Here is a 22,147-nt window from a genome sequence, read left to right on the forward strand (position 1 = left end):
ACCACCAAACCTGTCCCTAACCTTACCTGTATCCCACCTCAATAGCAGCAGAAGTGTTTAGCAATACAATATGAACACTGTACTTATTTTTCTATGTAAGTACATAGTAATTAAGGCCACCTAATATAAATTGGAACCAATTTGTATATTTTAGTACCATTGAACATAAATAGGCCCATACGATCCTCTGTGCTTCTGCATCTCTTCTTGTGCGAGTTTCATAATACAGTTGCATCACAATATGCTGGCCTTTACGTCAAACATGAACTTATGAACCCATGTTTGACAGTTGACAGGAAAAGGTGGTTTATGGTTTAAAATGTTTATTAGTATTTTTCCTCACACCCACCTATCATTTTTCTTCAGAAGACATTTAGATTCATCAACTGGGGTCATATGGATTTCCATCATGTTCACTGAAGGACCCATACACTATTTCCTAAAATCTCAATTTGTGTTCCACAGAAGAAAGTAAGTCGTAGACATCTTGGACCGCATAAGGTTGAGTAATTGATGAGAGAATTTACATTTTTGGATGGAGTATCCCTTTAAACTGCATTACTGTAGCTCGCACAGTTCTAAGCTATTATCACCAAGGTTGGAATCCCAGGGAATGCATGAACTGATAAATTAATAACTTGAATACAATATAAATTGGTTTGGATAAAAGTGTCTGCCAATTGCATACATGTAATGTAAATAGCGGACCGGTGTGGTGCCAAAATCCGACTCCTCTGCTTCTCCCTACAAATTAGAAAATGTGAGTTGAGAGTACACATTTGATGGCATTTCTTTTTGCGCTTAAATTTCCCTTATTTAAATGACAAAATGTGATTGAAATTGAAAGTTCACAATTATCATCTGAAACAACTGTGATTAGATCAAATAACTTCCTTAATCAATAATCGAGACAGACTCTTACATGTTTCTATAAGAGCAAATTATCATGTAAATTACACTAAGACAGATAAATTGCTGTCACGACTGATGCCAAGCCATTGGATTTTTTGTGTCCAAGGCACACAACATTATATTCATTGGGAACCGGACACCACACACGAGTACATAAACATCAAATAAGGCTGTGAGCTTGTGTATGATGCATTTTCGTTTTTTTCTAATTAGCAAACTGTTTGCATTAATGAAGTGAGAGCATGTTTACATTGTAGAGAATGTTTTTGCTGCAACGTGGGCTTTTTGTATCCACAGTAACCTTGATGATAATTATGAGAAACTTGCAGAAAAGCAACATCCACAGGCAAGCTGCAAATTATACAACCAAATACAGAGGGAAATGATCCTTGAAGTGAATTAATTAGTGTCTGTTTCGCTAACAAACACCAATCACTTGCAGGAAAACTTCTTTTAAAACTGCTGAAGAACTGACAAAACCAAAAAGGTTTTTGAGATGTATGACATTCATTTACATAAACATAAAACAGAGCAGTTCTCACCAGAAAACAAAAACAGATGGGCAAAGCAGAGGAAAGACAGACTGAGTTCAACATTCAAAACGCTTTTATATGCACACCATTTATATCGCAACTGGTTTTATCATGGTTAACATTACGGATCATTTACACCCAGATGAGTAAAGGGCTCATTATGTTTAGCAAGCAATTATCTTGAGGAGTCCATCTGGGTTTCTTAAACCTTTCTTTAAAAAAAAAAAAAACTCTTACAACAGCACTTTTGTTCTTTAATGCAAAGTGATTTATGACCCATAAGTGAGCTATGGAGGGATGGATAGGAGACTCACACAGGTCTGCAGATGACCAGATCTCCTTTGTTGGTTCCATAAGCAAGCCCAAGCCCCGGTTCTGGCAGCCAGCGTGCAGAATTTATACTGATGTGTCTCCGCTGGTCTTGGGCCATTGGATACACCACATCAAACACCCTCTGAAAAATATACAAGAACACACCCGTTTAAACCGGCCCACAGTCCTCTCAGTAGTTTCGCTCATTCTATCGGTCGCAAGCACCTCCCATCATCCTCTCTGCTGTAGACTGCCGTCTCTGTCAAATATGACAACACTGCTAGCTTAACCGAGAAGAGGCTAAACTGTGAAAAGTCAAATCTCTTTCTCCAATGTACTCTTTCTCTTTCTTTCCAATCCATTCCCCCGTCCCTGTCTGTCAGCCTTGGCATACTACTTACACTCCACTGGCTCTAGAATAAAAAGACAAAAATAGGACAAGCTCATGTCTGCCAGGGAGAGAGAAAGCGGTCTCATTCATCTGCAGCTGAGTGATCCAACAGACAAACTCTTTCTCTCTCTCTTTACTCTAGACACAGAAAATTCAGGACAAGGATAAAAGCCACAAAGGCTGGCAGTTCAAACAGTCTCTTTAAGGGAAGAGAGTGTGTATGAGAGGGCTGCACATGTCTGCAAGACACCACCTGAACGCAGTGTGTTTGTGCATCTGGACCCAGTAGATTGCATTGCAGGGACGCTGTGGGGCTCAGCAGTGATGATGACTTAAACATATACAGCTCTTCTGAGTGTGTTTATATTAGTGTTGATGTATACAGCACAGATTAATTACTACGAGTTCCTAAAACGCAATATAGTTCCTGACAAATTCATTTTCAACAACATTCAAATCAGTTATACATTATTCACATAAATTTTACTCAAATCTAATCCAAATCTAAAAGTTTGGAGACAGTAAGATTTTTTTTGTTTTTGAAATAAGTCTTTTATGCTCACCAAGTCTGCCTTCATTTAATTCAAAATACAGTTACTGTGAAATATTATTACAATTTAAAATAACTTATATATAACTTATTACTGTGGTGGCAAAGCAGAATTTTCAGCAGGAGTTACTCCAGTCGTCAGTGCCACATGATCCTTCAGAAATCATTCCAATATGCTGATTTGCTGCTCAAGAAACATTTCAACATTCAAATCAGTTATACATTATTCACACAAATTTTACTCAAATCTAATCCAAATCTAAAAGTTTGGAGACAGTAAGATTTTTTTTGTTTTTGAAAGAAGTCTTTTATGCTCACCAAGTCTGCCTTCATTTAATTCAAAATACAGTTACTGTGAAATATTATTACAATTTAAAATAACTTATATATAACTTATTACTGTGGTGGCAAAGCAGAATTTTCAGCTGGAGTTAATCCAGTCGACAGTGCCACATGATCCTTCAGAAATCATTCCAATATGCTGATTTGCTGCTCAAGAAACATTTCTTATTATTAGAAATACTGAAAATAGTTGTGATGTTTAATATTTTTTTGTGGAAACCATGAAACATTTTGTTCAGGATTCTTTGATGAATATAAAATTCAAAAGAACAGTATTCCTTTTAAACAAATCTTTTGTAACATTACAAATGTCTACTGTCACTTTTGATTAATTTAATGTATTCCACTGTAAAATTCTTTTAGTTCCTAAATATTACATTGCTCATAAAACAGACATTAATTGCCAGTTACCCATCTAAAGCATCCTAATGTGAAACTACAGTGTGCATCAGCACTATTAGACAATACTGGCAGGTAAGTGGCATGACAAGTACTTTAAAACAGCTTGAGAATGAAAATGACTATTACATAAAAAAATGTATATGTAGAAAAAGTTGTTCACAGCAAAGCTGGAGATAGAGCCTTGGGCTAACCTTTGTTCATTTTCTTTCCACTCTCCGCTGTATAATTAATCCTGCTAATAAGCAGACACATTAACGGTGCTGATGTATTAAATTTATTCATTATCTACCATACGAGAAAATATCACTTCAAATAAATAAACAGAAAGATCTATTCTAATAAATAAAGACATGAGGGGAAACAGAACATAATTATAGAATGGAAAATGATAGAAACTAATAAATAAACATACCGTGAGTGAGAAACGTCTCTATACAAACAGTCATAAAAGCTGAAAACACAGACAATGAAATGCACCAAAAGTGCTGTTGCTATGGCTACAGCTGAAATCAGGCACCCTGTAAAGATGTTGCAAATGTATATAGTAGTTAATAATGCATTTTGCACCCATATACCTTTTTCCCGTGATTCACAGCAGAAGCCTGTTGTCATTTTCCAGTCCAGGTGTTTTAACATTTACATATTAGCTAACAGAAATTACATTTTGTTATTACTGTAGACATTTGTAATGTCTAAGCAAAGTACCTAAACACAAGTAAAATAATGTATTTTCATGTCAAATTAATATATTCAGAATTACTCAAGTAATAATTTGTTGTAAATCAAAAAATATTTTACTCCAGGTAAAGTGTACAGAAGCCCTATAAGACCATGCATTATTTTTTTTCTGTCCTGTCCTGACCTATACTTAACAAAAGATGTTTTGTTGAGATCTTGACTTCAATTTTACATCACTCACACTGGTTAGCTTGGAAGCATTCTACACAAAGTTCCTAGAAAAATCTTTTACTAACAATAGCACACAAAAAACCTGAGCTCTTACTTAACTTATGCTGACAGTTCAAATGGTTCTGGTTTTTGCAGTTCCTACAATGATGTTTAAGCGCTCCATAAGAAACTTTTATCTCAGTCTCACATAAAATGCAGAGAAAAGTTCAATGAAAGCAGTTCTGGAAAAAAATATTTCACACAGAGCCGTGTGAAAGGCTGACAGTCAGGAGGCAGACCTGTGAAGCTCAAAGACTCATCATTATCTCATATAAGACATAACAGTGCAGCACTGTCCACTTCATTACATCACCTCTGGTAGTGATGTACAATAACCATTAGAGCTGAGAAAGAGTGCTTGAGGGTGTCATTAAGAGAGACTGAATTAATGTATGGATTATATTTTAAATACAGCTCCAGCAGCAGTAACAACGGTACTAACATCCTTTAAGACCATCACAGTTTCTGATTAAGACATTATTGTAAGAACTACACTGTGGTGACCAGCCTAATTAAGAGGAAGCTGTATATTTGTTAATACAAATGAGGCTCAGCAAGAAACACACAGAGACTTGAGCAGGGAGCACTGATGAAATAACCACAAAGACCCATGAAAACACGAACAAGTGCTCACTGTACGCCGGCTTTCTAACCTCTGCGGAGAGAGATTTGGTGTTGCATGTTTAGAGACTGAACAAGGATAAAAATGAAGCTCTCCTGCTCCATCGCTCTCAAATTAATCCGAGTTCAGAATCCTGCCATGAACACAGCTTACAAAAACAAAAGTCAACCATGGAGATATTTCCATTTATGCCCTTCGCTCCACACAAACACACAGTTTTCCCACTTCTCTCTCCCTCTCTATTTCTAAGAGAGCGTATCTAGGTCAGGTTCCTACTCAAAGGCTTTTCTAAACCCCAGGCTCCCCCCTCTGCTGTAGAGAGCACAGAGAGCTGATCTACATGGGGCAGACTACCAGTAATAACCAAACATCACAATAATCAAACGTCATGAAAGGAATGACTACATTGACTAAAAATGGAGAAAAAAAAGTGTAGTAAATGGGTTTTATGGCCCATCTGGAGTCTTCACTTTGAGAGTGATTTGGAAAACATTTAAATGGAAAATTTGTGATTTCATTTGAAAAAATACAGTACTTTTTGTTATAAATATTTAGATGGAAGTCCTGCTGTTAGAAGGCAATTTTTTTTATTTGTTTACTTTTTTTTTATTATTTAAAAGTCTATTTTATTAATTTATTTTTATTTAAGATTTATTTTTGGCGTTTTTGCCTTTATCATGACAAGACAGTAATGAGACAGGAAGCGAAGTGGGAGAGAGAGGGGGGACAGGATCGGGAAAGGTCCGTGAGCCGGGACTCAAACTTGGAATGGCTGAAGCGCAACGGCGCTATATGTCGGTGCGTTGCCCACGAGGCTATTGGCACCATCTCATTTTTATTTGTTGACTTTGATCAATTTATTACACTGAATAACTGACATCCTATATAAGAAGGCCATCTAATTTTTTTATTTATTTTTTATTGTAAGATACGTGTACAGATTTCCAGCTTACCTTCACAGAGTTTAATTTAATTTTAAGGAGGTATGGTGGTTTAGATTTCTAGAAACAAATAGTGCTTTCTTTTGTCATAAGACATGGTCACATATTTTGTTTTACATCGTGACGGTATTGAGAGCTGTGGCAGTCTCTAAAGAAGATGTGACGTCAGCAGTGACATACCCTCATGGACGTCTCTCCTCCGTGGGGCTGCTGCAGTCTGAAGACCTGTGCCACCATGTGATCAGTGATCTGATGCAGCAGGATGCGGCGAGACGCCAGACCCACCATCACGTAATGACCCATCGGAGACAAACTGACAGAGATGGCATTTGGACCTGTGACAAATACGCATGGAAACGTTGACTGAAAACTACAGGCTAAGCCAAACCATTAGAAAATCACCACAATTGTGTGAAACAATAATTTCAACAAGACTGGGATACAGGACTTTTTGTTAAAGCGGCAATATAATAAAGCAATGCACTGAATGAGCTAGCTAAGCAGTAACTACATATAAATAGTCAAATCATGACAGTAAGCCTATTGTGAAAAAAACTGAACTAAAATTATGAAAATCCAATGAAAAAATGTTGAACCCTATTAATACAAAAATGTTCATTTTGTACATTATTAATTGCTGTAAATGTTATAAGCAGAGGATTCAGACCAATCTGTTAAGCGTGAAATTAGAAAACTTCACACTTAGACCTGCTCAGACTGTAATTATAGCTAATATAATTTTTCATCCTAAAACCTAATTGAATTTCATAGCCATTTAACTTTAGAAATCAGCCTTGCTTGGCGTGTGCATGAGCCAAAGAGTGCTAGCGATGTGATCAGCAAATGGAAACGAACGATTTAGTATTGAGGACCCTGGTTGATTGCTCTCATTAATCCACTGTTACTGGATAGAATGAATGATAGTTCCTTGAGGCCTGTACAGCCAATGGCGATGACCAACCCGCACAGAGAGAGAGAGAGAGAGAGAGAGAGAACAGCGTTTCAAATCACTTTAATCTAAAACAAGCAGGACTCATACTTCCTCATCATTGGTTTCCATTAGCAGCCTGGTCCCAGCCCTGCCTTCGTTTGGCTTTTAAATGGGGACTATCTAATTAAAGCTGCCTCTAAAAGAGCTCCATCACTGCTGTCTGTTCAGCCAATTAGAGGGAAAGTGAGAGCACAATGCAAACAGCCATGTCCCTTTGCATTTGATTTAATTAAGCACAAGTCTGAAATAATTTTAGCTCTGATGGCTCAATCAGTGTACTAAACCCTCGTCAGCACTGGGAGGAGTGTCAAATTTTTACAAACTAACAGCCCTTATGAGGTCGAGCAGTTGATGTGTCAGGGTCACTCACCAAATCTCTTGGAGTAGAGCATCTCTCCCAGGTTGTGTGGGGCCAGGGAGTACACAGCCAAGATGCCCTCATCAGGAAAACCCCTCTGACTGCTGGGAATGAACACAGCCAGCAGCTGCCCGTCTGCTGAGATATCACAGCTCGCGTCATTGTAGATCTTACAGTTGGGCACCAACACATTTACCGACGCTAAAAAAGAAATCAGACACAAGAGTCTAAATTAGGGTTGCACCGATATGGAAACTGCGCCTGGTAATGATAACCGATGATTATTTGGATTTTGAAGGCAATGTATATTGACCAATATTAGATACAGTATTAATCTACATTTTGCCAGACTGATTACATTACATGCTTCAAATAACACCAAACATCACATACAGATTAAAATTGCTTTGAAAATATTTTAAAATACGTACAGCCAAATATTTTTCTGATCTTTTTATAAAAGTTAAATGGAAGATGTACATTTTAATTTAAAGTTAAATGGAGGGAGAAAAAAAGAAAAATCTACATACTGTGAGTAAACATTTAATCTATTTGTGTTTAAGAATAGGTGAGCCAACTAGAAATAATGTGCAATCACATGGTAATTTGAATATAATGTATTAGATCAAATATAATGGCCACTTTCACTCACTGGACTGATACTAAAATTTTACATTTACATACCAATACTATTATGACTGCAAAAATATCACATCTCTAGTCCAAACCAACACATACATTTTGTTTTGGAGTAGTGAAAAACAGGGAATGCTTTAAACATAGTTATAGTTAAAGGAGCATTGTTGTAAAGCAAATCTGCAAATCTGCTGTATTTAAACTAAACATTAAACTCCACTTTTTAGAGCAAGGTCATTAAACTAGCATGCTCGTAAAATTTGCCAAAAACTGATTGCATTGTCAGCCTCTGCATCTGCCAGATTTATATTTTGCATCCAAATCTCTGTTTGCACACGAGCAGTACTCTGTATAACAATCTTTTTGCTAAATTAGCAGAAGCTGCAGAATTGCCATAAGTTGAGCCACAATAAAAGTGATTTAGCGACTAACAGAAAGCCACATCTGTTCAGCCCACACTAATGAATAAGAGAGCAGAGTGGCAGGAGAGAGAGAGAGTCTGTATGTACCCTTCTCATTTCAGCACATAAACCTCACACACACACACATAAAAGACATCTACTACTACCATTCTGCCAAGCAGGCAAACCAACACATACATTTTGTTTTGGAGTAGTGAAAAACAGGGAATGCTTTAAACATAGTTATAGTTAAAGGAGCATTGTTGAAAAGCAAATCTGCTGTATTTAAACTAAACATTAAACTCCACTTTTTAGAGCAAGGTCATTAAACTAGCATGCTCGTAAAATTTGCCAAAAACTGATTGCATTGTCAGCCTCTGCATCTGCCAGATTTATATTTTGCATCCAAATCTCTGTTTGCACACGAGCAGTACTCTGTATAACAATCTTTTTGCTAAATTAGCAGAAGCTGCAGAATTGCCATAAGTTGAGCCACAATAAAAGTGATTTAGCGACTAACAGAAAGCCACATCTGTTCAGCCCACACTAATGAATAAGAGAGCAGAGTGGCAGGAGAGAGAGAGAGTCTGTATGTACCCTTCTCATTTCAGCACATAAACCTCACACACACACACATAAAAGACATCTACTACTACCATTCTGCCAAGCAGGATGCAGAGAGAAAATTATAATGTTTCTGCTCTGGAAACCACATGTCAACTCCAAAATTAATTGCGATTCCTGTTTTCATTTTCTGTTATACACATAGCATAATCCTTTACTGTTTCCATGGCAATTTGCATCCTGATGAAGCCATCTTTCAACACACAGAATGGTAGTAATATTCAGAAAACAAACACTGTGTAAACAGGGATATTACAACACAAATGTGAGTGATCGGAGACAGCTGATTCATAACAACTGTTTAGATGAAGCGACTTATTCAAAGCATTAACAGAACAATAACGTGCTGCTCTGGTCTCATGCATCAACGTGTGTCATTGCGCAGAGGTCTCTGAATAAAGCATCAGGTGCGTGTGTGTGGGAGGTGTAATTAGGGCTATTTGTGATTTAGAATGTGAGCGTGTGATTGAAGTGTTTGTCATTTCGTTGGAGAGCGAGTATGCGTGCGGACGGCGCTGGAAAAAGTGTGAGGGCACATGCTAAACAAGAGCAGGTAAGTTTTGGCAGGTGACTGCAAGTCATTATGCACATTTAGAAAGATGGATTTGTTTTGATCACCCAGTGTGTATTTGTGTATCTGTGTGCATGTGCTCACCGAGTAAGGTCAAGAGAGTCTGAGAGGACAGGAGGGGAGATTTAAGCAGGAGTGTGTTAATTAAATAGGGCAGTAATTTAGTGCAGTGATGAGGCTGCTGCCCAGCAAGACCTGCATTTCACTCTCTGACACACATACACACACACACACGTCCATCCACCCACAGTCACCCATGCCCACTCATTCACTGCAGGCCAACAGGAGCTGGGAGAGAGGAAGAGGGAAACTGGTTTTTGATCAAAAAAAAAAGAAAAAAAGAGCAATAAAAGTGATGATGAAAAGTCACCACCTGCAGTTCTGAATGTGGTATTTGCATTCAATGCTCAAGTGTGTATCACATAGAAATCAATAAAATAAAATAATAATCACCTGAATGTTTGTAAATGCCTCCCTCTGTCTCTTACCTATATTCAGGGGTGCACACAAGTCATTTCAGTCTGGTTCTCATGAGAGCAGCTGGAAATTTGGTTTGGTGCTCACACTGCACATTAATGGCCATTAAATAGAACTACAAAAAATAAGATAATTAATAATAGTAATAATAGTATTGTTGCACATTATTTTTTTTAAATAAAATAATAAATTAATAAATAAAGTGTGATAATACTATTATATTTTAAAATAAAAAGTGAGTATTAAATAAAAATACAATTATTTTATAATACACTTAAAAATACAATGCTAATATTTACATTTGAATTTTCTTTTCTTTTTTATATGAATTTTCATCATTTTCAAACCTAAAATCAGCAAGCTCTTATTTTGGTGGGTTGTGGGCAAGTAATTATATGCACTGCCGGTTTTAGCGCTGCCAAGTGAAGCACGTCGCTGAATGAAAAACGTTCAGTTTTGCGTTTTGCTCTGAAACCAGGCAGTGCTTAGCTTAGATTTATGCTTTTAGAAATGAGCGGTCTGAACTTATTTACTCAGCACATTTTTTTATTTTGGTCACGCATGCGCACCACTGCCTATATCACTCCTTTTTTCTGCTGTGTAAAAATGATTTTTCAAATATTCTCCAAAATGTTTTTCTACGCCGCTGATTTTTGAAAAATTATCGTTTTATTGATATTTTTGCCATTTTGTTTGTTACATACAGCAGAAAAAAACAGCATAGGAAATAGTCTCATAAAGACACTTTAAAAAACACAAATAAAATACATTTATATTGCCCTTCCGGGCTTCAATATAAATGCTTTCATCAATAGCTAAATTTTATTTACATTCTAGATTGATAAAGCACGTGAAAAAAAAAAAAAAAAAATCACACAATTGAACCTGCCTCTCACTATGATAAAGGCAAAATGAAATTAAAACTCTTGTCTTTTAGCAGGAGAGGGTCAGAAGGGCAGGTTGTGTAACAGGGAGAGTCGGCCCACACTTCTGAAGATGGATAAGTGGCTCACGGCTTCAGCAGACAGAGCTCCCTACTGAATCTGAGTAATGGATTTGCTGGGGTAAAGTGACGGCTATTCCGGTGGCACTCCAAGGGAAGCCCAGACCACTGCCGTACAAGCTGAAGTGTATTTTAATCATTTACTTTTGTGGAAGCATGGGTGCAAAGATGTTCTTTAGGGTTTAGATGGGTTTGTGGCTGACACAGAATGATAAACGAAGCGTTCAGGACTCCAGCTGCTGTGGACAGAGAGCATCTGGACAACTGAAATAAATCAGACTTTTATAGGGATATTTATACTGGATCCATTCCATCTACCCAGCCAATGGGCTCAGACTGGTTTAGTCCAGAATTACTCACTCCAATTACACTCTCTGTCATTTGCAAAGTCACTCTATCTGAAACTACAGTACAAAGTCATCAAGCGGTTAACTGACAGAAAATAGTAGTAGTGACACAGGTAGTGACAAGAGATTTCCTGGGCATGACTTCTGCTGAGGAGCTTGGGAAATGTGTCTGAGAGAGTGCCTCTTGTCACTGAGAGACTAAATGAGCAAGAATGAGAGACAGGGATAAGGAACAGATTGAAAGAAGCAGTGGATTAACACATCCCTGGAAAAAACAATAAAACATCCAGAATAACCTAGTTTCAAGGTCGACAAATACGGAGTACACAAACATTCATAAAAGCACAAACATCCCGCTTCCACACGCATATATACAAAGAGCCCTTTAGATGACAGAGAAGAAACACTGCTATGATAATATTCTTTTAAATGGCACAAAACCACAGACCTGATGTCAGTTTAAGTGTCTATTAATATCACAGCACCTGAACATTAGAAAAAAATAAATAAATACAGATAAATACCAGAAATGAGATACATTAGCTGTAGTCCAGCTACATCTTCCAAAAAAAAAACATCTACTCTAGCACTTTACCCAAAAACACTAAGTAATTTTCTTATAGATTATGCTTTTACTCAAGGTGACTTCCAGTACATATGTTATAGGGACAATCCTCCTGCAGTAACATTGGCTTCAGTGTCTGGTGACAGTTCATGGGTCATTGATTTGAACAACATTGACAACATGTTACTTGTCAGATTGCTAAGCTAGTGTACATGCCCAAAACAAGTGGTCTTAGTTTACAGTCTTGAAGCTTAACAGCATTAATCACACTCGTGTAACATATAATGGATAGTGAAGGGAAAGGGAGAGAGAAAAGAACATTTTTGTTGGTGTAAACAGGCTTTAACACAGACACCGAGGCATATTAGCAATCTTCATTATGGCACTTAGCAAGTTTCACACTTTTAAATTACGGCTTTCAATTCTGATTTATACCAACTGAAAGAATAGCAAAGTCCACACCACAACTATAACAATAATGCTACAGAGGAACGATATCATTGGAATCCCTTTCAGTACTTTTTTTTCAGCTGCTAAACAATAAAAAAAATTGACAGTCAGAATCTAACCTACTTTAAAGAAGTTTGAAAATTTAAAACGGCAAAGAACATAACTGCATGCATGCTTATAATAAACAAAATGTTATTGTTCATTGATGTGGATTTTAATATAGTTAATATAGGTGTCGTTATAGTTACCTTTACAAGTTTTTAAAATGTTTCGACATACACAAAATGCTGCAAAGTACACAAAACGTGAGCATGTTTACTTTGAAAAACAAGTAGCACAGTTGTATGGAAAAAAAACGCGTTCAGTGTAAACGTTCCTTACACACAACCACCCTGCATTTCCCATTTTCTTCTGTATTGTGGAGAGTACAGTTGTTTTCCCAGGGCGCCATTAGATTTCCGATGTTGGCTACTACAGATGAGACAATAAAGAGGTTGTGCTCTTTTTTTCATTAAATGTAGACATGCTATTGAGGCCATAATGTAATGAAGCAGCAGCTGCAAGCGCTTTACACTATGCGCTCGCTATGATATAGATGCAGCCTATTTCATTTACTTTATAGCTGTGGGCATACTAAACATGTTGAAGCATTTTACATAAAATCCTCTTCATCATTTATCAGAAAAATGAATATTCATAGACTCTTGTTGCATTTTTGCATCCATGGGTCTGGTATGTGTGTAAAGTATCTATTATTATCTTGAAGCTGGAGCTTTACAGCCATTGAAAAAGCCCTTCAGCTTCTGAGAATTTACAGAGAAATAAAACACACCTTAACACTACAATCACAGCCTTGCATTGACAGTCTCAAGTGTCACAAAAATCCTCTCACTGCACTAAAACCCAATGAGTTTGCTTTTATGAAAACCACATGGGAGTGAACCTGCACACACATAAAAAGAAAATTAAAATAGAGGGGGAAGGAAGGGGAACAAAAATCACACATCTTATTCACAGAATGACTACCTGCTACACCTGCTTTGCTCTAACGAGAGAGGACTTTGTGTTAAAAAAGAACTAGAGCGGAGCATTTAATTTGATTTGACTCATAGCTCTCCTACTTAAAATAAAACTAGTGTGTGCTGCTATCCCAGCAAAAGTCCACATAGCCCTTAGCAATTCTGTGATTTCAGTTAAGGCAACTCAGAAACATCTTTGATTTCAGGAACTGCAACATCGTAGGGCTTGGAAATGTTTTGTCTTTGATCCTCTGTTTTGGTCTTTATACAGAACAAAATGTACACAGGGCTAAAGATTTCATCTTAACCGTAACAAAGCAGAGAACAGGAGAAGAGCTGCTGGAGGCAGCATCATAAATGTCAGTGTTTACCTTCTGCTGCTGAGGCCTTGTTCCTAGCTTCCAAAAAAAAAAAAACATTCTGACAACTATCCCTCTCCTAATTATACATTAATGAGCTGGGTGGTGTTACAATGATAAATCAGCTATGATGGCTTATATTTAGTCTGAGTTACAATTACACTGATTTATGATCCCAGCAGATTCCTGACATTATTGACTTTGGAAGGATGATGTAAATGGATAAGTTCCCATAGCCCTCTGTAGCTTTATGAACAGGATTTGTCCACAGTCTGTATTGGTAACTGAAAATTTCCAAACCACTCTCTAACAATAATTTCTCTGAAAAGTCTTGTTGACCTTCCTTCTTACCTGGTTCTGCAATTCTCTTGTTTTTTATTGATGTGAGTTACAATAGCATTCAAATTGTTTGGGTTAGTATGATTTTTTTTTTAAAGAAATTAATACTTTAATTCAGCAAGAGTGCATTAAATTGATTAAAAGTCACAGTAAAGATGCTTATAATGTTACAAAATATTTATATTTCAAATAAATGCTGATCTTTTGAACTTTCTATTCAAAAATAAAATCAAAAAGGTATCATGGTTTCCACAAAAATATTAAGCAGCACAACTATTTTTTAACATTGCTCATAATAAATGTTTCTTGAGCACCAAATCAGCATATCAGAATGATTTCTGAAGGACCATGTGACACTGAAGATTGAAGTAATGGCTGATGAAAATTCAGCTTTGCCATCACAGAAATAATTACATTCTAAAATATGTTAAATTATTAAATTAAATATATTAAATTAATATATTTATATATGTATATGTATATATATTTATTTATATATTTATATATATATATGAGTTGATTGATCAAATATATGCAGCCCTGGGGAGCAAAAGAGAATTTGTTTCATTACTTCAACATTAAAAAAATCTTACATACCCCCAACTTTTGAATGGTATAGTGTAAAGCTTACAAACCTTAACAATGGTAAAACCAATGCTACCTCGGTGATAATCTAGCTAGTTAATATTCAAACACACAGATATTTGTAAGGATTAGCTACATGGTTATGGACAATATTGATGCACATGGAAGCACACCGCTTTTGTCCTAGACCTGACCTCATGAAACTGAAGCATGAGTCCTGCTGTTTTCTCTACTTTGGATTAACCCCCATAATGGACTGTTGCCGTTTTATCCAAATATCATCATCTTCGCTACTGTTTCAGCACCACTACAACGGCATCTTTATACCATTTGACACCAAAGCTGGTCTAAGCCTTAAATGGCACCAAGATGATGGGAAGAAAGGTCACCCGGCCGGCACAAATGAGAAGTGTCTTTTTGGGCATCCCATAAACTGACACACACACAACTCATCCACACACTTTGGAACAGATGTTAGATTACAGAGGCAGGAACCTTGGCTAGTGTAGCACCCCTAGACAGAGAGTTTGTATTATATTATATTGGCGGAGTTTACTTGTTATTAAACTTGCATGCACCTTGGTGCTTTGTATCACCACCAGAGCTTGTCACGTTCTCTGCTCTATTAAAACAATGGCTAAGTTTGATGTAGAGCAGTTCCACCCTCTGTACTTGAGAAACTGTTTATTTCAGATTCTTGAAGCCATATATTATCATGAAGTAGATGCATCAGAGAGCAAGGAAACATCTTAGCTCATTAATACTTCTGCTCTTAGGCTGAGTTGGCCAGAAACTAGGTTTTTGAGGAAAGCGTAGTTAGTAAGGAGAATTCAAGCTCACATTTGATAATGAGCTTGCTCAGCTAAAGGCCCATCATGCTCAGATGTCTTTGCCTCAGATTTGCATTAGCCCAATAGATTTCTCCACCTCTGTAGGCACAAATGAGTCCAAGGATGGGTTTTTTGGAATTGGCCGGTAGTTTATTTTGTTCCAGAGTTTGGTGAAACTGAGAAGAGGGAAGAGATAGCTGTGGATGGCTGGTAGGTGTCCAGTGCTACTGAGTATGTTGACTGCTCAGAGATATCAGTCATTGCGCAGGCGAGTGATTCACCTGTCGTGCCTCCTACGGCTGAACAATGTCATTATCGCCTCTTGGAGGTGCCTGTCCCTGCTCTGTCAGGTGATAGGGTGCAGAACCGTAATTGTGTGCTGGTTGAGGCAGGCAGGAAGGACTTTAGTGGACAGGTATGTGACACATCTCTCTTACTGGTCATTCTCTGACAGGATGAGACATCTTAGAATACATAGAATGAATCAGTGTTTGTTAAATGGAGCCTTTTCGAATCTGTTCACTGGTTCCTAAAGTCCTCTGTTATCGATTTCTTACAGAAAGGTTGGCAAGGTTATAAAGTTCAACGCATCAATTTGGTAGTGGATCAGATTGAGTTTTTTCCCTAACCATTTGTCTGGGGAACACTATGTTGTGCTTATATGAACTTGAAGAAACTGAAGTGTTGTTCAGAGTCCCTGAAGCCACTTCAGGTCTTCATATTTATTACTGTGGAAGCTGTTTGCGTGTTTTCCTCAGTGTCAGGGTTTTTATACTTCACTAAACTAGAACTAAAACTAAAACCCATAAAACACATTTTTGTTACTTGAAATTAAGCAAACCTTAATAAAATATAAAGAATAAACTTATTTTCAGTTAGTTTTTTTTTTGTGAGCATTTCTCATTTACATTTAGTTGAACTTGATGTACTAAAATAACTGAAATAAAATTAATAAAAAACTATATAGACCTATTTTAAAAAATTAATAAAAAACACAACAAAATTACTAAACCTTTAAATAAAAATCAAATAAAAACAGAAAATATAAAAATAAAAACTAATCCAAAATATTAATACAAACCTTGAAAGTATCTCAATGATACCAAAATAACAATGTTTAGAGTTTCCAATTGTACATTAGAGCCAGGCATAAATGCGTTACTGCTTTGTCTTATACTACACCGGCCAGGGTTCACGTCTTCACAAGGTTCAGATCAAATACCTGCAGCTAAATTACCATCATCACAATGACACAAAAGAAAATATCAACTCAACTTCTATTACTGACCAAATTACAGAGCAAGTCATTACTTCTCATACAGTATGACCTAAAAATCTGTAACATGTCCCATCTACACTAATGGTTATATAGCCTGAAGTCTGACAAGCTATTTTTGAATAGCTATTTTTAACAAGTGCATTGGATTTCTAACGGATATGTCCTTCCACAATTTTTGGATGAAAAAAAATTATTCTAATTAATGTATCCAACTGATTCTGCAATATGTAAGCCAGAGCACATAATTAAAGCATTTTCTAAGAAGATTAAGTGCTTTTTCTTTCAATTAAACCAGACTGCATTAAAATAATTATAGAGGAGGAAAGAATCATATAGACCACCATAAAGAAAAAAGTTCACAAAAGCCCAGTCGTGCTTAATTAAAAGCTATGGCAAGAGCATGTCTAATGGAAATGTTTCGATCTTAAGTGTTATGTAGAACAATAGGCTTCTACGAATTCAACATGAGCAGTTTAAGTATTACTCAGTGCTATGACTCAATATATGAACTTCTAATGGGCTCCAAAATCAATAGCACAGTTTATTTGACATCTAATGCCTATAACGGGTTTCTTGTATTTGTAATTAGCCTGCACTGATGAGCCAGAGGGAATGTGTACTGTGGGAGGACAGAAGAATGCACTCAGGCCTCTGTAGAGTGGAAGCAGCCTGCTGGGAAGTGAAGAGGGCTTCTGTCCAGGGGGTCAGTGTTCTGCTCAGCCGACACAGTCCAGCTCTACCTCCCACTATTTCCCATTTACTTTAGTAATACTTGTAGCAAATCTGATGCTATGTGCACTGATACCAAACAACTGCTGGCTTTCTTCTTTACAATAACTCAAACTGTGATCAATGTTAGTTAACATTCACTTTTTCACTTTGCAAGCTGTGTGGATCTAACAAAAATTGATTATTTTCTCAGTACTGTCTGCTGAAAATGTAAGTCTATTGTAATTCAACTTTGTTATTAATTTTTAATGAAAATGTAAAAAAAAAAGTTGCACGTTGAAAGCACAAGAATAATTTATTCTACAGTGTTGCAGTACAGTTCTGTGGCTTTCATGATTATAAAGGCCTGTTCACAGCAAAAACGAAAACTATAACAGTAACTATAATGATAGTAACATTAGCATCCATACCAATGGATGATATCGATCTGTTTATTCCAACTTGAATTCAAGAAGGAAGGATTTTGATCGGCTGTCAAAGTTTTTAGCCATTCATCAGCTGAAAAAAAATGCACTGAAAGTGATTCCAACAATATGATTGTCTGCATCTTTATTATTATAGTTGTGTGGTGTGGACTCAGTCTGAATGGACCACCTTTCTTATCGGACTGAGAAAACTTCCTATGATCAACCCTTGGGACAACCATGACTGCCTGTATGCACCAAACAGATATAAAATAATAGCAAAAACAATTAGAATGAATTCTTAGTTGGCAGCAAATCTTTCAATTAGGGCTGGGCGATAAATCGATTTTATCGATTAACTCTAATGTGTAGTTTACGTCGATTTGTTTGAATGAAAATCGGTTTTCTCTTAAACATCCACAGACGCTCCCCTCTGGGCTCCCTTGGTTCCGAATGGGCTCAGCCCTCCCCCCACGCGTTTGCCATAGAGATCAGTGTTGCCAATTTAGCTACTTTGTAGCTAGATTTAGTGACTTCTGGGGCAACAGAAGGCAACCCGCCCCTTTTGAGACTTTTTTCAAAAGTTTAGGTACAAATATAGCAACTTCTTGGACAAACCTTATCTAAGTTCTCATCTTGCCCACTGATCTACGTTCATCTTTATATAGATCAGTGAATTTGCCATTGTGATGTCATCTAGTGACATTTAGCTACCTTTGTGGCTCGCATGGCAGTAAATAATACGATTATATGATCATGCAGTCAATACAGATATTTCATAAAAACATTAAAAACAAGCAGGGCTATAACATAACCCATTAAAAAAACTCATGTCTACACCGCAAGCGAGTGGCGCAATCCGACAAAAGACAATAGAACCCAGTGATGTTGTCTACACTGGATGTGGCGCGATGCGACGCGCCACGATCCCCATCAGTAAACTGATGCCTCGTTCTATTTATGACGAACTGTACTGACACTACGTTCAGATGATTTGCAACTGTAGTGTCAACAAGTGTAGACAGACTTTTAGCGCAGCAGGGCGCGGCAAGACAACTGTCGACGCGTCCGGTGTGTAGACACGGTCAGACAGTGTCTGATCTATTACAAATAATAATTTATATATATTAAAAAAAAATCCTAAAACAACGGCATTACAAGATGGAAATATAGACTAGAAAAGATATTTACACTTGCTCTGTCCAACGTCCATGACACTAACTGCGGAGTTGCCAGTTTTAATCTCTTAACTCCGACTGTGCACTTGGGTGGTTAGATACATAGGTCTTTCCAGCATTAAGGTAATCCTGCTTTTTTTTTAATCATCTTGTCTCAGATACAAATTTGACTGGTAAATGATAAAGAATGATGGCCCCTTTTGCATTGCATATCAGGGATGACAGATTGATAAAAAGACATGCTATTTATGACTAAATGTAACTTTTGATACTTCGCGGTGGCTCTCTGATTGACTTTGCCCTATCAGTGCGGCTCCCATGAAAGAAATAGTGAAGACCACTGACCTACAGTCTTACAAACATTTACAAACTGTATCCGGTATGATAAGAATGTTATGTTACATTTTATGTTATGTTACGTTATGTTGCATTTTCACTGTTTACAATGGCAGGACAGATTGACGCACCAAAGTAAAAAGATCAAGTAACGCAAGAGCGCAGTGCAAACAACGTTGTTCAATGGCAGGACCTGCCATCTTGTCTTTTTGGCTTGTTGTTTCTGTTTGCACTTTAACCCCAAGGGGGAAATCCAGATCAAATCCCAGAAGGGAAAATCAAAACAAAATAAAGTTAAAACTTGTTTTGAACAATTTCTTTGTCACCTGCAGATTGATTTTAAGTAGGGGGGAAAAAATCGATTTAAATCGTAAATCGGATTTTTTGTGGAAAAAATCGGGGATTTTTTTTTTAGGCCATATCGCCCAGCCCTACTTTCAATCTATCTTTTTTGGGGGTACTTTACAATTAACACGATAAGCCACTACAGACCATATTTTGCAGGATGTTGTGAAGCCAGAGATTTTTTTTCAGGGTGTTTGGGGCAAAGCTGGGGATTCTGCAAGCCAAGAAGTGTAAGGGGATTTTCCAAAACAATTGTGCATGTTTGAATAGCTTTAACAAAAACCTAACAAAATCTTTGTTGTCCTCTAAAACCGCCATTTGACTGAACAGGACCCAACTGGCATTGGGATGTGCAATACTTCTGCATGTGTGATATGCATTGTGCTGTTCTGTGTCTTGTTTCTATTTTGTTTTTTTACACTCTAACACCAGCACTGCTTTATTGCCCTGTCTGTTGGAGATCTGAGTATTTAAAAATAACGGAGTCTTCGACAGAACTGACAAATAAAACTCTCAATCCTCATTCATCAACAGATCCTCAGCAGGTTGGGCACATCTGGGTTAAGATATAAGTGAAGGCCAAACTGAATTTTATAAGGACTGACTTTGATTTCTTTTTTTTCTTACCTTCATAGTGCAATAAACACATGCTAACCTTTGTTTTCTGAGATACTGAAGATTCTCACAGGCTGAACAGATGTTAGTGCCTAAGTGCTGCCAGGTGTGAGATCAAGCCCAGATAACAAGAATCACTCTGCAATCTTGTAATCAGCCATGGGTAATCGCCAAGAGCTTCCAGTAATGCTCATCGTGAGAGGGAAAGAAAGAGAGAGGCGGGGAAGAAAATAACTGTAATATGTGACCAATTTCCTCTCCTGTCCATGGCATCTGCCCTCCATCAGCTGCACTCTTGTGCTCAGTGGAGTGCTCACTATTACCTTTTTCTACAGCTACTCTATCATGGTGCAGTCTTTCCCCTCACTACGATTTCCTCAACACTGTGGGGCATTGAAGCATTTTGTGTTTCTGTTCGGGTGGATGGGCACATGGCAAATATTAAATCTCAGAAAGAACACATGTGCCTTTCTGGAAAATCCCCCACCAAACTCCACTGGAACCAGGGGTGGGTTCAATCCTAATCCTATTTTTTATCGATTATTCTGCTGTTCATATGCAAAACCTAGTCATAACCAAAACCAGGCCTCTTAGACTATGATCTGACATGTGACTAAACTTAAGACTGTAGATTAATCAGAATCATTAAAGAAAGAATCACGATATACTAATACATTAATTCCCCCCATCTCTCATTGATAATATGACAGTCTATTTGTCATTAATGGCTTTGATACACCCCTGCAACCACTCACCATTACTGATCTCAGGCAAGTCATATTTGGTGAAGTCCCACCACTGGAGACGGTACGTTGTGTTAGCTATGTTGCTGGCCACTGCAGATTGACCGTCCCCAATTACAGCACCTTCAAAAAAAAAAAAGTCACATGTTACAGATACAGTAATTAAACAATTCATCAACCAGTCAATATTTCTACGTAAACAGGCTGATAATGCACATTCCATACAGTACCATTCAAAGGTTTGGGGTCAGCCATTTTTTTTTCAGTAAGGATGCATTAAATTGATCACAAAGTAAAGGTTACAAAAGATTTCTGTCAAATAAATCCTGTCCTTTTGAACTTTCTATTCTTCAAATAATCCTAAAAATGGATCACAGTTTCCTACAAAAATATTAATAATATTAATATTATAACTAGGGGTGCTCCGATTGATCGGCTACTGATCACTATCGGCCGATAATCGCTTTAGGATGTTTGATCGGCGGTCTCTAAAAAGGCCGATCTCAAAAAAACGATCTCAAGCTGATGATGCGCCTGCCGTGAGAGGTTTGGCACGACATGCAGCGGCACCGTCTCAGTCTCTGTCCGGCCTGGGTGAAACAATTATAATGCTGAAAGTGAGGTACTCACCTTCATATTTATTAATTAAATAACTTATAAAGTAATTTGAAAACCTTGTGTGAGGCGTAATTTCACAAACAGCGTGAGTGAATCACCGCGCGCGCTCTCTCTCTCTCAATCAAAATGCACAAATGGCTTCAAATCACCACACATCGCGTCTGTCTATAAGAGAGCTGCACACTGCCCAGTTGACACAGGAATTGTCACTTGCACAATCGAGGCAGTGTCACATCGTCACAAAATCGTCATCGTAAAGTTTATAAATTGCATTACTTTTTAATTATTGCCAGTGTTTAACCATTCAGTGCTCGCGCGTTCTCCTGGAGACCGTGCGCTCATGCACACGCACACACATAATGCCAGGTTCACATTACTCCGTTTGCAGTGCG

General features: G+C 37.4%; 1 protein-coding gene across 1 annotated transcript in view; it reads right to left on the reverse strand.

Moving 5' to 3' along the window:
• The window catches only part of ambra1a (autophagy/beclin-1 regulator 1a), an 81,521-nt gene that overhangs the window by 26,590 nt on the left and 32,784 nt on the right, over nt 1–22,147 (reverse strand). Inside the window, exons 12-15 of the mRNA XM_016530739.1 lie at nt 21,150–21,260; nt 7,315–7,503; nt 6,134–6,288; nt 1,760–1,899 (exon numbers count right to left, since the gene is read on the reverse strand). Coding sequence (XP_016386225.1) covers nt 1,760–1,899; nt 6,134–6,288; nt 7,315–7,503; nt 21,150–21,260 — 595 coding nt within the window. The remainder of the gene's footprint in view (nt 1–1,759; nt 1,900–6,133; nt 6,289–7,314; nt 7,504–21,149; nt 21,261–22,147) is intronic.

Source organism: Sinocyclocheilus rhinocerous, unplaced genomic scaffold, assembly GCF_001515625.1.
Source record: "Sinocyclocheilus rhinocerous isolate Xijiao unplaced genomic scaffold, SAMN03320098_v1.1 scaffold1115, whole genome shotgun sequence".
NCBI lineage: Eukaryota > Metazoa > Chordata > Actinopteri > Cypriniformes > Cyprinidae > Sinocyclocheilus > Sinocyclocheilus rhinocerous.